The following is a 17,855-nucleotide window of genomic DNA, read 5'->3' as shown; positions in this document are numbered from 1 at the left end:
AATCACTACACAAATATATGCTATATATATGGTAAGTGCTCTGAACAAAGCTAAATGCAATGTTTGAAAACATTATTTTATCCGGTTCTCTCTCTTGTGTATATACATATGTTATTTTGTCTTCTATGTTGTCCATGTATATAATTATAAACATCATACATTTCTATACTGCAAAATAAAAAAAGGAACTCGTAAAATAACTCGATTGGACCCATTTGATAAAGAGTGTGTGCACTTCACGAAGCTAAAAATACTGAGAGATATGGGTATGAATAATCAACTCCCTGCGAAGCACAAATATAGTTAAGACATGAGACAGGGAAACATAGAAAAAACTTATTTATGTATATAAGAGGTATAAAATATTGCTTTCACTCCAAGGAATTACACACTTAGGGCAGAGCACTTACTATTATAAATATAAATCATATACATGTATATATACATGTATACATATATATATATATATATATATATATATATATATATATATATTATATTTCAAAATAAAGTCATATTTCATATATTTACCCACATATTATGTACTTATATACACATATATATTTATTTATAAAAATTAAATAACTAGTCAATATTGCACGAGGTTTAAAAACATTTTTTGGGTTTAGCACCATTCCAATTTCTTATCACATACCTTGTTTTCATTTTATTTTAACAAATTAAAAATCCTTCACTATATAAGATGCCTGAATACAGCATCTACAAGGCCATCTTTTTATCTTGTGCTATATTACAGTTATTTTCTAAACTCACAAGTCTTGAGGGGTCGTAAGCAATTAAGAACCCCTCTTGCTTATGTAACAACAGCTATCACCAGATGTTTTCAATATGTGGTATATTTATACCTAATCTAAGCACCTAACTACAATTAATTTTAATTTTTTTCTAATTTATTATTGTTAGTATCAGTAATAATGCCAATTATAACATTAAAACATAGTTCATAGAACATTATTCGAATTAAAACAAAATGATTTCATAGCCTAATTCAAAAATCATTTAACATATGGAGTCAGAAGTAGTACGCAAAATTACTGCATATATTAATTATAATATTCACTATATTCTATATGCATATTTAAAGTTAAATTTTATGATAATTGTAAACAATGAATAAACTGTTAGAATATAGAACATGTCAACACTTAATAGAATCTATATTTAAATAAAAAATATTCAAACAATATCATATATTAATATATTATTAAAACTCTAAGTGAATTAACAAAAAATAATTTTTAATACGATATTATTCACCAATTTATATTGGCTCATTAATTAATTTTCACGGTCATACTAGCAAATAGTTGATTTTTAAAAATCTTCATTGTAAGAAACAAATTGTTCTTGAACATTAACTAATGACAACTAATTTAATATTATATTATCGAAAATATATTATTTAACATTACAGATTATTAAAGGCCCCATTAATTCATCTATAGACATGCACATACAAGCGAGATTCAAGCTTGATGTAAAATCAAATGTCTGCAAATCATTACTCCAATAGGATTCTTTCCAAATGATAAATATTTATATCGTCAGAATTTAAATGGATACAAAGCATCACAATTACCAAGAAGACATCCTTTAATTATATGAGGTTTGGAAGAGCAAAGCTGACTGAAGTTGATATTATTTCATAAAAATATTAGTAAAACTAAATTAACCACAATATATTAAATGTTCCATAAAATAGGGTGTGATGGTCCAGCCGCTTGTACTTTGCAATGCAGACAAATCGTATCAGCAAAATTTTTCATTGATAAGATATGTTACGAATAAAAAATAAATTTCTAAATTTACTAAAAGTACCTCAGGATATTAATGAGTGTCTCCTAAAGCATAATGAAGTTTATGTATACAGTAGCAATGTAAAAAATTACAAGCAATACAATTTTAAACTTTCTTGAGGTCAAAATCGATACTAAATTTCTGACATAAAATTATTATATAAATTTATAATATACAATATTATTGATAATATATTTTAGATACTCAGTATTGTTTATCGACCTCAGAATAGCTTAAAATTTTGCCCATTTATATCGCCATATATACATGCTTTCAAGCATGTACATACATATATACACATAAAAAATCACAATAACTTATAGTTTTGAATAAAAAATAAATTTCATTTATATATCTGATGTTCATAGCCAGATAAATTCACCATGTATAAGTAAGCACGAGCATTTATACAAAAGTAACGTTTTTTCTAATCATCTCTAAGTGCTAGGCAATTCATATATAATAATTTCATTAAAATTACAGCACCATTCAGCCCTAGCATAAGATTATGCATTCAGACCTAAGCAATTCTTTGATGTTCCACTAAACAAGATACTAAAAATCACATGATGTACATAAACTAGTCGCCCAATGAACTAATTGATTTAAATACATTTTACAGAGAACTATTCTCAGTGATCAGCTTCAAAATTTGAAATTAACATTTGAATGATTGAATCATTCAATACCAAATGGTCAGCATTACTACACTTTTAAATTTTTGATAAATACAAAATAACAAGACTGTTTTGTTTTGCTTATCATGCAAACTATTATTGAATAATACAAAAAAATAAAACTGAATATAACAGGGTGAAAACATGAGTACGTTATTAATTTGAATTCAAATATAATGGTTTTAGTATGTGCTTGGTTAATTTATTTTCATATTTAAAAATATATAAATATATTTATTAAAAAACTTTATCAAGCAATTCATTCATAAAACGCCTTAAGATTTCCTTATATAAATAATAAATAAATAATGGAAGACAACCAGTATCATTTAACTGATTTGACAAGGATTCAGCACCACTTGTAAAAATACACCAACGGATGTAAATTAGTTAATGCATACCACTTTTCATTAAATTTAATATATTATTGTAACATCATAGCAGTCAAGTTTAGTTGTATAAAATAGCTGTAACTTTAGAAGAAATCTGACAACAATTGTAACAACCCGATAAACAGAATCAAAAATCGTTGCGCTCTCATATCCGTCAACACATTGTTCTTAAATTATCAACCTAGAACAAATGAATTATAATATGCCGACTTTTGAAGCTAAGTACATAACGCGTTGTGTATTGCGACCTAATAGAAAATAATTTTTCAATACGCAAATATTAAAACTTGCATTGGTTCATTTATTACTATTGTGATCTAATCCGAGAATAGGTATCTTGTGCAAAAATGTTATTAAGAGTAGAAAACTTTTAACAATCTCACATTTCATTGGAAATTTGTACATTCAGGATAACTAATAAATATACATTAGATGATTTTATTAAGTATGGTATAGGTCAATGAGTTCAGGTAATTTCTTTTACATATTAATAAAAACTTATCAAAAGATATTAATGATGTTGTCACCATTATAATTTCATATACCTAAGACCAGATTACCATACTTTATCACAATGTAAAAGTTAGACTGCAAAACTTCTAAGAGTCGAAATATTGAGTATTTAAAAAATAAATCAATTATATAAAATATTTCATTGACATTGAGATTTAAAAACGTAGATGACATATAAACCAGTATGATATTTATGAAAGATGAATTAAAATATTGTAATACAAAAATATGACGATAACTAACATATGCTTCGAGAAAAATAAAAGTATTTAGATTTAAAATTTAATATGGATCACTACTATTACTCTAAAACACTAACCGCTTCTTAGACATATGAAAATATATTTAACATTCAATATAAATAAAACAGTGAAAACCGCGCCAGAGTGAAAAATATACACGGCCAGCATAAATCAAATATATGCTATTATGTGCATACAACAAAACTTTATATGCCAAATACATACCATACAATCGATATCCATTCATTAATAAACAAAATATACAGTAATAATAAAATACGGGAAGAATATTATACAAAGTAGCATTTATACCGTGCTTACATCTTCAATGCAAACTAATGCAGCGTCATCACAATACAATATATATGAAAGTAATACGTACAATGACTATAATAATAATAATAATAATAAAATAATAATAATAATATTATTGGCAAAGTAAGAAGACCTTACGAATTTTCGTGAAATGCAAATTTTTACCAAAATTTATCAAACGAAATCATTATTTCATGGGATGATCTATCTGTAGATATCATAGAATTATAATCTGATTACCCATTGAAAAAAAATATTTCCTTTGTAATTGGTCCAATAAGAATTTTAAATAACACAGCGTAAACTTGATTAGGTCGTGTCACGATTTACATAGGCGATATAAGCTCGGCATATAGGTATGTAACATGAATATTAAATTTAATTTTAGCTATTATACTTTAATCATTTTATGTACTTCATACATAATATCGCTGTATTTGTTCGAGAAGAATGTTTATATGGTTGAGTTAGTGAATTGCGCAAAACGAATTCTTTTGATTCATGTCAATATGAGTGATGAGCGAAGCTGCTCGCGCCATCGCGAAAATTCCTAAAAATGAAACCGTTTGGGTTTAGCGAGCGAGCGAGCACCGTTCAATTCAACAGTATCACGGCAGATTCGGATGATAGTAGTGCGGACGTATCCATTGACATAATTCAAAAAAATTCAGTCTCAATCAATCCAGGCTCTCGCTCAGATTGCCGGATGCTGGGGCGCTGCGCGCGTACGCCGCCGACGTCGGTGTCGGCGTAGGCGTCGGCGTCGGCGTCGGCGTCGATGCGCCACTGTTACCATTGTTTGCCGAGCTCGTCAGCAGATTCTCGAACTTCCGGGTGTCCGGATTGAACATCGGGTGTTTGAACTTGCAGTGCGTGCGTAAGTTATCGCTTCTAGTGTATGTCGCACGACACAGCGGGCATTCGAATCGACCAGGAAAATGCACGTGGTAATGGTTACGAATGTGCGTCACCACCTTACCGCACAGTTTGCAACGGTGCAAATTACAACCGCCCTGAAGACGTTCGAATGTAAGTCGCATATGCCAAGCTTTTGATCCTGCAATGAAATTCACGCCGGTTAGTTCTCACCGTTGCCATTTTATCTACTCAAATGTTTTGACGAATTCATTCATCTATTTAGTTACTTTTCGAGATCATTTTCAACTTCAATACGTAATCAAATATAATTAAATTCAACATTAGTCAACATTAGGATTAAAACAATAAAATGATATAACTTCGTATCTGACAATTGTCAAATAGATACTAAACTTAAACAAAGATATATTACATCTGCTAACCAAATTATCCACTTAAGGCCGAGGCAATTACACTTCCTCAATGTTGTTATTTTTATTTATAAGCGATTGTATAATACCCACAATTATTATGAAAATTCAGCCCATAACAAACAACTGGTTTGATTTAAGATAAGAAATTTTATTTGAAATGAAACTAATGAGCCGATTCTGCCACAAAATAGTCCAATGTTATGGCAAGGCTATGTTACGTTCCAACTTTCATACTAAAAATGCTACTAAATAAGATCAGTCGTTTTACACATGAAATGCAACTACACTCATATGTTATCAAGCCATATCTCAAAGATTCTGTTATGATAACATCTTTTTTTTTACATTTGTGCGTTTTCTAGAAATTTGACAGTTTTTAGTACCACTTTATATAAAAACCGCAACATAACATAGCCTTGCTATAACATTTCGACAGAATCGGCCCATAAAAGTGAATGTTTACTATTATAAAAGTGCAAGTTTTTGGGACCCACCAGTTATTACATAATTTTTTATATATATACAATTATTAATTATTTCTTAAGTTTCTTATCTGAAGCTACATGATTCTTATGATTCTGATATATAATAAACAACAAATAATAATGCACCGGAAAACTATATTTATATCTGTTTGTACTTATATGAATCTTTACTAGATTTTAAAAACATAAAAAAGTCTAATATTACCCTCTAAACCAAAATAAAAAAAGATATACTTTGAAACTAAAAATAAATCAGAAACTAACTTCTTTACACATTTTTGACGAATTTGAACTTCAAAATAGTTTTTGCAAATATCTTTGCTTTCATAAAATAGTGGCCTCTTACATGCTTTAGTGAACGCCAAAACATTATGCTTAAGTGAATTCAGAATATTATTTTACTGATTTTACAAATAAAAACAGTAATTTTTGTTTTGTTCGTTGGTTTTTTGGTTAATAAAATAAACTATTACCGCATTTTCAGTATCTTTAAATCATAAAATATAATGAGACATAATGAAAATGTGCGTTAATGTTAGAATTTGTTTCAAACAATCAATGTATAAACCTGTTACGAGATTGATTGTATTTTTCAATTTGCTACTGTACCAAATAATAAGAATAAAATTAAATCAAATGAATTATTTATTTAACATTTGAATAAAATACAATTAAATTTTCATATCGAATTCTACGTTACAAATGAACATAACAATATAATAAAATTGAAATCATAAATTAATAAAAGTAGATCGAATGTACGGTCTGAATCATATCTCCAAAATTAGGTCCTTGCAAGTTTTTCTCTATTGAATACATATATATATATATATATATATATATATATATATATATTATAATCTGAACCCTACAAGATATTTGAAGAAAAAATACTGTAAGATAATTGAAAATTCCCGATCGATGGTACGAATACGCGGAATTTGACCTCGACCTAGCATAAAATTAGCTTTCTCGTTCTGTTTGTGCACTTATTAAAGTAATTTTTAATTTAACTGTCAACAATACTCAAAATATGATGGATTCTCTTACATAAGGCCTCTGAATATTTTAAAATGCAAAATACACCTTGCTATGCCCCTTTTATTGTTAGCATGAGAAAATGAAACTGAATGCGTGAAATGAGCAGCCGCCTGGCAGATATAAAAAAATATAATGAAAAGTTTAAAGCATAATTTGTTAATACTATATAAACGAGTGAAAATTAGTTGATTTGACATTTCGATAACAATCATATGCCCAATTTAAAAGTGTTGCTATTTATAATATTATCTAGTTATTTATTAAAACCCAAGTCTTAGTTTGAAATAACATGCAAGAACCTAATTATATAAATTGTATCTTTTGAAATTTTAACAAGTTGTTGCACCACATAATATATTAACACCTCAAATATCGTATTAGCATTACGACCATCACTGGCTTTCTAAAAAGTGCAATGCATGTCGCATATTGAACATATGGTGCCAAATAGAAACAGATAAAAATATAATATGTGTAAAAATCGTTATTTAAGATGCTAGATCCTAGTAGTATAAGTCTATAGTATCTAATTCATAAATTTCAAATCAAACCATGACGAGAACCACTTAAGCAATTTTACTATAAATTAATTTTCCGTTCAATTGCGGCGTTATCATTGCAAACCGTGATTAGATTTCTAATGCTTTCACCTCTTTTTATTTTGGAGAATATTAATAGTATTTAGATGCAACATAAATTATAAATATTGTATGTAAATGTCTCTCTATATTATTCATATTCCAAACATATAGTTCGTTCTGGTTTTAATCAAATTAGACAAGGCCTCTGCGTCATTTTTCGAACTACTATTCAACAACAAAAGTATATATTGACTAGACCGGACTAATAACATGCAAAATATATAATTAAAATTAAATTGTTATTTCTGTACCAAAAGCATTATTTTAATTATTCTTATTTTGCAATAATAATATTACCATTTCTGTACCAAAGGTATTAAATTATTCATTTCAATAACTCTTATTTTGTTATAAATCTATACGTACAAAATCTGCGTATATACATACATATACATAACAATATATATGTATGTATATTTTTATATCACATTCTTAATTAACCTACATCACTTTCAAAATAAGCTCTAATAACACGAAGTTCAAAGAATCGGCGGAGATGTTCCCCTCCAGTGATCGAAAATAATCAAAAATTAAACAAAACATTATACCCTAGAGATTAATGAGAAGAATTGCGTTGAATTGTTTTTTTTTTAAATTATACCATTTTGATACAGAGCCTAAAAATTTTAACGCTACTAAACTTATTGTTAGTACTTGACTTGTAATCCATTGGAATTAGAATTATTTTAATGAGAATTATCAATTCAACTAACGACATATGAGCCCGTAGCGACCAAATTTTGAACCAATCTGAAGGTAAATATTCATCAAACATAAAGTGAGTTTTTGAATGTAAGCAGAACTTTTTGTAATTATTCATCAGCAAAGGTAACGCAAAATCTACGCTAACTACCCACCCCACCTCATATGCTGCGCAGATTTTTTTTTTATCTGTTCAACAACTAAACTGGGAAGAATACCCGAAAAGATGTAAATTCTATTACTATATATATTGCCTTCTTTATTGCTTACAAAATGCTTGAATTTAATCAATAATTAATCGTTAGCCAACTTTGTCACAAACGCATTATTTTTTGGATATACCCAATGTTTCGGTAAACATAAGTAAAACTATTTCGTATTGACTAATAAAACATAATTTTGTAACATGAATTTGTTATCATGCAACAAAACTAAAGAATCAATTGCAGAGTAATTTGCAGTTCATTTTTAATCACATAAAAAATCATAGCTTTGAGCGTTTCTGAACATTTTGGCATGCCTTAGAAAAGATCGATATGTGTGTGTATGTGTATGTGTGGGTGCGTGTGTGTTTATAATAGATATGCGGATACAAATTTTCATCGACGATTTAGTTAACACGGATCAACCGTGTTAATAACCGATTTGAATAAATAAAAATCGCATTTATCGGGAGACGTGCTGATTAGTTTTCAGCAAAGGCAGGTCCAGCCGTTACGAAGATACGGGACAAAAAGTGCCAAAATAGGTAAGTCAGTTATTAAGATAACAAAGCGTCCGGTTCGAAAGATTCAAAAAACATTTTATTTGTATTAATAAAATGAACAACTGATCCAATTTTTTAGGAGGACAGGTCTAGCGGATTCGGATATCAAATGGTCACAGTGAAATAAAATACGATTTGACGGACGAAAATGAACATTAGAAATAAGCACGTAAGTACAAATTTTGTTCACATTTCTACGGGTTCCGTACCAATGTTTATCCGTTAGACCGCAACGCGGCGCGTACGCGCTCGTTATATACCCAACTAATGCAGCGCGATTGCTTTGAAAAAAAAACTTTCAAAACACAAAAAAATATTTCAAATGTTTAAAAAAAAGTCAAATTGTTTCAAAAATTTCAAAATCTTCAAAAAGCTAATTTTTTTGGTACAGGAAGATACCAAATGCAATTTGCTTGGCATGATTTGCCTACGAATGGAGCGAGAAATCAAATTCAACCGTGCTATAAAAAAACCGAATTTAACGTACGATGAGGCTATTGAGAGGCCGTGCTATGAGCAACTCAGAATTAGTCATTCTGAGGCATCAGTTTTATGAAAACCAATAAATACAACTTACAATTAGAGTAGAAGGGGTAATACGGACAAAATTACATGTATGAACAAAGTGGCATAGACACCTTATTTAAAAATTGACGCGCTGCAGTTGTCAGTTCAAAAGTTTATTTTATGGATGGTATATAATCAGCAAATGCCTACATGACTGTACCTTTGCTGATCTTTAATATACATTAAATAAGCATTCGGTTTCGAAAATATTGCGTGAAAATCCATGCAACAGATACATTGCAATAAAATTGTCGTAGTAAGTTTTTAAATAAATTTTGATATGAATTTCTGAAGGAAGTCTACGTTTTTAAACATAAATTCACGTGTTTAAAAGTTTTCTAATTATTGTTAATGAATTTGTTCATTTTAATTTTTCTAACGAAACGCCACCTGTAGCCAAAGGTTCAAAATTGCATCACTTATAGGGCTCATATATATCGACGATAATAGAATCAAGTAAAAAAATATATCTATTGCTCTAAACTTGAATAACTAAAAGTGCATAAACTTCAAATCTAAAAATCACCAAACATTAATATCATAATATTTTAAAACATTTTTGCATATTCACTAATTCAAAAGTGAATATTAATAACAGCTAACATTTCTTAAAATATTGAAAATAATCATATTTAGATAAAGACATATTCCTTTGAAATCTACTACCTAATATATATCAAAATCACATAAAATGCAGTATATTACAAACTATTCGTTCGTTGTACATTTTTTATATCACTGAATTTAAACCTGCCGACCATGTTCAATATTTGAAAGTCAGGAGGTTCTTGTATTATGTGCAAATCAAGTAAAATTAATATCTTTTTTATAATCTCATATCGACCATAATCACGCTGAATATAATCTGTTTGACGGCATTATTGACACATAGTACTATGCAAGTGATAAAATATATTTTTGTAAATCTTTACAGATCTCATAGACCAAGATTCCAAAGATGCCAGATTCTGCATAATTTTAGAGACAGACCATGGTATGTACTTTGATTACGCGCATTACTAATATTGAACCAACAACATATTTAGATAATCTTTATAATCTTTTAGATATTTTATGGCAAATTATCTAATAATAAACCCTAAAGCAAACGCATACAAATCCGTATAAATAAATTATTACTTTTATATTTGAATTTTATTATAATACACTTTACTACACTTTTATTTCATTCTTTTCAACGATTCTGATGAAGATAGGAAAACTAAAATTGCTAGTATAATTTAATGTCATTAGTATAGTCGAATATCGTAATGATAACATTTAGTAAATAATATTTTTTAAGCAATAAAATTGTTACTACATTTTGAAAATATTTTCTTTTTAAAATTGTTTAAACAATACCTATGACAGTTTTATCGCATTCGAAGATTTATGTACGAATAGACGAAGATTTATATTCGAAGGGCTCAACTAAAGTTGATATATATTAAATATTTTTTTCTAGGTCAATTCTCAGAAACAAATTTCTAAACAATTGGGTCTGTATTGAGTGTGCGGCATATATTTTCCAATGTAGTTTTTAACGCTAAAGACGAATCTAAAGTCAAAATTGGGGATTAAATGGCAAATGATTGAAAAAAATTGATAAAAAAACAAACAAACTCCGATCTAGTATTTCTTTCACATGATACTTAAAATCTTATAAATGACGACAGATAGTTGTTTCTTGGCCCTTTTTATCGCAAATAACTATTAAATCATAATTTAAATTGTCATTTTTAAATCATCGTAAAAAAGGCTATAAATTTTTATACTATCATATTTTTTATAATATCTTTATCAATGTTACAATATTAGAGAAAAAAAATTAAAACTAAAAAAAGTTAATAATTTTAAAAATTAGCAGTGGTTGAAGTGGGGTGTCTCAAAAAGTTGACATGTGACCATGCCCACGAATGCAACCCTCCTAGTAATACGAAATGAAAAAAAAGAAAAACGTATTAATCTAGAGTAATTTGTTATGGTATATATTAGGATTGAGTTAAAAACGAATTTCTGGCAAAATCTTGATTGTTTTTAAAAAAGAATCAATTTTCATCATTTTTTCGAGTTTCTCAAAATTTTTAAAAATAGGAAAAAATAAAATTTTATATGAGGCTAGTATCTCAAAAAATTTCCAGTAAATCGGTCGAGTAGAACTCTAGAAATCGTGAGCATTGTATTGAAAAAAAACATGACAAAAACGCGTTTAAATTTTCGTAAAAGAAAGAAAACAGAAGAGATTTATCATAGTGAAACAGCCGTAACTCTGAAAATAATTTAAATTTTTAAAAAACCTCTCGTACACATGTTCTTAAATTGTTAAACTTCAAAAATATGTGATAAAAAAATATTTGTTTGAATTTCTGCACTCCCTCTTAAATGATCTATTAAGTTTTTTTTGTATAATACAGCAGTAATTTGAAAACATATTCTCAAATAGTCTAATACATACATGTTTTTTTTTTAATTTGTGCCCTTTGACCCGCAACTTTAAATACGTGTTCAGCGGTAAAAACTACATTGAAAAACATATGGCATACACTCAATACAGACAATTTTTTTGTGGACCTGCGATATTAATATTTAGAATGCACTCCTTTTGTCCTGAATTATCTGATGAAATTGGACAAAATAATGTCATAGGCAGTGGTGTTGTGCTAATATTTTTTTGCCGGAACGCTAAAATTAAAAAACCGGTTCATAAACCGGTTCAAAAACCGGTCTCATGTTTGTGCCGGTTCCGTTCGAAAAGAAACAAAAATTATTTCAAAGTCCATTTTGCGCACATATATGTATTAGGTTGTCAAATATCTCCCTTTTTTGCTCTTGGCACATATTTGTAATATGTTTATTACAATAATGGGAACATTTAATAATAATTGGTTGAATTATAATTTATTAAATTCACTTATTAAATCATTTTCTGTATGAAGCGATTTTTTAAAAATTTGTTTTGCCGGAACGCGTTCCTGGTTCCGGCTCGTTCCGCCTCGACAACACCACTGGTCATAGGTATTGTTAAAATAATACGAATAGTTCGGATATATGACTGATTGACTGATAATTGTTATAATGCTATCTACATACAACACGCTCCATTAAAAATATGGGCGAATGGCGAGACTTTGGATACTTGCTCTATGAGATTTTATAATGTTGAAGAGTCAGCAACAAGTTGATAAATCGACTTCACATAATAAGGCCGTGCTTTACGTATCTGGTCGTTGGGCAGTGGCATTCGTCGACCACTCGGACGTCAGAGTTGATACAATTTGCGATGATTCCTGATAGGTAATGTCGCGATGTTTGATCTTAAAATGGGCTTTCATATTGTCACGTCTAGTGAACGTTTGGCCGCAACGTGGACAAGTGTGACTCTGCGGACGATGGATGTTGGCGTGATGCCATCTGTTGGACACGTCCTTGTAACACAACACACAACGGAAGAGGGGTGGCACGTGACCCGGAAGTTTCGTGAAAATGCTAGAGTAGTCAGCGCTAGCGCTCGCATTCGAGAAAGACTGTTGCCGTCCCGGTTGACGCCGGTTGTTTAAGTCTGTAAACGAGATACAAGACTTACTTTAGATGGTTTGAACCTTGCCAAAATACGACCACAAATTATATATTAAATTTTAGGAAATACTGTTGTGTGTGTGTTCATGTGATTATACAACCATATATGAAATTGGGATATTATATGTATATATACATTCATATACATATGCATATACATATACATACATTTTAGGCATGTGTTAAAATGAAAATAATGCATAACTATTTATGGTAACCAGAATCGACATGATAACCTTAACACAGTAGTTTCCAACCTTTTCTGCCTTGCGCCCCCCTTTCGAAAGAAAAAAATATGGCGCCTCCCCTAATTTTTCTAACAATTTAATTTAAATATACTTAACTGAAATTATGCCAAATAATACACAATATTTTAAAAAGATGAACATACAAACATAACGATTGATTATAAGAAAAAATAATTTTAAATTTAATGAGCTTGTTTTTTTTTTTAGCAAATTATCATATTTCTCAATGACCATTTCTATTCTATTCGTATTTGGACATATCCAAATCTTTAAAGTAATGCGAAAATTGGTTCCTTAGACTATTCATATGATTGATAATAATTCTTTACTTACTTCTTTATCAGTAACACAAGTAATTTTAAAAGTGGGAAACATGTCAAAGTTTTCATACTAGCTATCCACACTTAATTTTTTTCATAAAAGCCGTAATCTTGGCCTGAACAAAAGCATGAATTTTAGATCTTTGCATTGATTTATTTAAATCGCTTAGTCTTTGAAAAATATCAAATAATAAAGTACAGTAGAACCTCGATTATCCGGACCTCGGTTATACGGATTCGCGATTATCCGGACATAATCGCGTCGGAAACATTATCGCTTTATGTAGTTCGTTTGCAATTTACTTGTTCTGACGTGCAGGTATACATTAATACGTTTTCTGTTTTGACGTGCATATATACATTTTCAAACATGCCAAATCGTAAGAGGGTGGTGTTATCCCTTAAAGATAAAATAAATATTATAGAATCATTAATAAATGCAAAACCGGCCGTAAGTTAGCTGATAGGTATGGTGTAAGTACATCCACTATAAGCGATATTAAAAAGAATGCCGATTCAATTTTGTCGTACACTTGCAAGTTAGTATAGTGTAGAGGGGAGTGAAAATCGGAAAATAATGAAGAGAGCGAAAAATGAACTCTTAGAAGAAGCTCTATATTGTTGGTTTTTAGAAAAACGATCAACAGACAATCGATATCTGGACCTTTGTTCTGTGAAAAGGCTGTAATTTCTGCAGTCTTCCACGCTGTGGGCCAATAATTATATTGAAGGATGGCGTTGGAAATATTTGTTATATATAAAATACCTTTAGTAGGCAATTCTTTTATCATTTGTTCATACCCGGCAAAGATCTGTTTTTCATCTTTTTTATTTCACATAAGACATCATTTGGTGAAAAATGTCCTAACGGTGTTGAATTTATGGGTTGATTTACGAAATTGTTAATTAAATTATTCTGGAAAATATTTCGAGCGCTAACAAGTAAAAAATTAGGCGGCGATGAATCGTTTGTGGCAAGTAGTGAATTGATTTTTGTTGATATCTATGTATGTATTTGTTATTTTTGATAAACAAAACATTATTCTTCATAATTTGGATTATCCGGATTTTCGATTATTCGGATGCCTATCGACAACAATTAGTCCGGATAATCGAGGTTCTACTGTAGTACATTTTGAAGTACATTTGTCCTGACAAAATTGCAGCGAAAATTGTGGATTTCTTGCACGTATTTTGCTGATATGTTTTTGACACTTACTAACATTTGAAATTAATATTTTAAAACAGCTTCGCGCCCCCCCTGAAACGGTATGGCGCCTCCCTAGGGTGGCGCGCCCCACAGGTTGGAAATCGCTGCCTTAGCATATCGCATATCGCATTTCGCATCTTTCATAGCGCGGGACCACTAGTACGCGATCGGGCACGTGCGCGTTGTATCACGAGATATAATTAGTAGCGTCCAATAACTATATGTATAGCGAATTTTTTTCGATAAATTTAGTCCCTCGCCTCGTGAGTATTATTAAAAAAACAAATAGAGTAATACCTCATGATTACAAAATCAAACTTATCGACAATTGCACATCAAAGCATAAAAAGTAGTTAAAAGACAAAAGACAAAAAGATAAAAATCCTCAAACGGGAATACACGTGAAACTGCACTGTGGCTGTGATAAATTATCAAGTTTATCCATATAGATGAATCTGTTTTTTTTTCGAAATTTCAATATATATTTTTTATTCATCGCACGAAATAATAACCAAGATTAAGATATAGCTATAGTAAGATTCAAAGACATTTGATGCTATTTTATTGATATACATAAATAAATATAGATTATTACTCGCCCCATTCTTGCTAATTTCAAATTTTTAATCAATTATAAAATCAATCAATTTTTAAGTCAATTATAATTCTTATTGCAGAGAATGATAAAAAGCCAAAAAAATTAGAAGCCTAACAAAATTGGATGTGTCAAGTTTCAATTCCATACCGATTATCAATATATTAATATATATATGCAATGTACAAAAGTGTTATGATTGCTTTAATGAACTAATAAATAAGGATTTGGCATGAAAGATGACAAGTTATCGATTGATATTTTTCATTTACAACTAACGCACAAAGTTTGAATCCACAACTAAGGACTCTACATATTATATTATGTAAATGAATTATTACCATTTTAGACACGATTCTGATGGTGATACTTGCTTTGTAGTTGTGTGTTAAAATTGAATTTGAAAATTTAAAAAAGTACGATAATTGAACAAAAAATTAAATGTTTTCACTTTTATTGAGTTCCGTATTTATCCACTTCAATGCCTAACTGCAACTAATAGTTGAGTTCATAAAGTTCGAAAAAGCGACTTTGTATTAATGTGCTAAATAACTAAATATATAACATACTTTTTCGATAGAAATTGTGACTAATGACTAAAATATTAAAAACTATTATTATCACCAGCAGTAATAGTAATATTCAAAATCAATATAAAAGAAATATCTGAACATACCACTATTTGTTTATTATTAAATATTAATGACACTTTATTATTATTATAAACATCTCAGTATTAAATAGATAATATGCAAAGTTTTGGCAAGTGTTTGTAACAGGTCAAGACACTTGTTTCTTTCAAATACGAACAATTAATTTCGAACGAGTATAAAACTTTAATAGATGATTTCATAGCATATTTTATATCTATCATTTTTTTATTTATAGTAGGAGAATCTGGTCCAACATGACAGAGAATTGCCCGAAACATATAATACGACGTTATGGATATTTAGCATATAAAACACATTTCAGAAGAATTTTTCGATTTATTACTTTAAATTTACATTTACGTTTTTATCGTAAATCATATAGTAAATAAACGTATTTTTTAACATTCCAATTTTTAGTACGATGAAAGAGTTATAGTGAAAAAAATATTAATTTGAATAATAAAGCAAAAGACTCGTACAACTGAACAGCACATTTAATCATAAAAAAGAATGCGCAAAATTGTACACTTATATTACGCTAATATTAAAGAATGCATATAACAAATAATATTTACATTTTGTTATGAATCTTTCAATGTTTTTTCTCAACAAATTTCCAAATATCTAATAATTTCCAGTGTAAAACAATTTTGTAGCTATGTGGAGCCATCAACGTGATAAAATTGTAGAATTGTAAAACGTATGATTGAATTATAGAATAAATGATATAAAATATTGTAATGATCATATCATACGTAGAGTATATATATATATATATATATATATATATATATATATATATATATATATATATATGTTTATATACTTTGTATAGATATTTTATACGATATCTCATACCTGTCTGAGATGTATAAAATTTATATTAAAATTCAAATAAAAAAAAAATGGAAACATCAAGAATTATTATTATTGTTAGTTAAATGTTTATGTGAGCTGTCCAGTAATAAAAATCTCTTGCATAAACCGACGAAACTAGAGTAATGTCTTTATCTCTGAAAATTACGATTGGTTTTTCGTACATTGCCATTTTTTGTAAATTAAAAAACAATCTACAAATGTGACTGTTAGCAAAGCGCTTTTCAACTATAAAAGTCTATTATTAAATAATTAAAAATAATGTTTTTTTTATTGCTTAATGAATTTGAGAATAAATGAAACATCAGAGGTTATTATAAACTAATTTCGAACAACAAACAGCAAAATGCATACTAGAACAATAGCAAGCAAAAAGAGAGCAAGCGAACTAAGGAGGCCTTTAAGGACACGACAAACGAGATTACCTCGACCTAATATATTTCTCTATAAAGGTATGTTTTCTCAAGTCGTTATTATGTTTAAGCTTAGATTTCAGACCGCAATTTAAATTGAACGAATGCATAGATCAGTTTTGTTCAAAATAATTACAACATTTACGCCGAAATGAAATTATATTCTGATTTCTATAACCCTTTTAATAAATTTTATAAATACTTACACCAGTTATAAATAATTTGACTAAAATATTTAAAATTAGTTTTCAATAGCGTTATGGAAAATCTAAAAACTCAAATTTTTCTCTGAATATGGACTATACAACCAAGATTGAAATATGCATTGTTCTAAATAATTCGTGTTTTTTATACTTAGAAGGAGAATATCTGATTTAGATTAGGAATAACCTGGTAAGTAAATAAATATAAAAAACGCAAACAGTTTGCGTACTCAAACAGTTCACGTCGTTTTACCCTTACTTTAATTTTTACGATTTTCGAACTTTCAGGTACCTTAAATTTGGTCGAGAA

At 29.0% G+C, this 17,855-nt stretch overlaps 1 protein-coding gene across 1 annotated transcript; it reads right to left on the bottom strand.

The window, feature by feature from the left end:
• Positions 1-4,201: 4,201 nt before the first annotated feature.
• Positions 4,202-5,115, bottom strand: LOC113375945 (protein tramtrack, beta isoform-like). Its single transcript, XM_026615881.1, has 2 exons — positions 5,103-5,115; positions 4,202-5,041 (listed from the first exon to the last, which is right to left on the bottom strand). The coding sequence occupies exons 1-2, from the start codon at positions 5,113-5,115 to the stop codon at positions 4,635-4,637; spliced, it is 420 nt and encodes a 139-aa protein (XP_026471666.1). The 3' UTR covers positions 4,202-4,634.
• Between the last annotated feature and the right edge of the window lie 12,740 nt (positions 5,116-17,855).

The sequence above is a fragment of the Ctenocephalides felis genome, unplaced genomic scaffold (assembly GCF_003426905.1).
Source record: "Ctenocephalides felis isolate EL2017-DRISC unplaced genomic scaffold, ASM342690v1 CF-g0.4_SCAFFOLD_01886, whole genome shotgun sequence".
Classification (NCBI taxonomy): Eukaryota; Metazoa; Arthropoda; class Insecta; order Siphonaptera; family Pulicidae; genus Ctenocephalides; species Ctenocephalides felis.
Note: the sequence above shows the minus strand (reverse complement) of the source record. Positions and strands in the feature narration are given on the sequence as shown.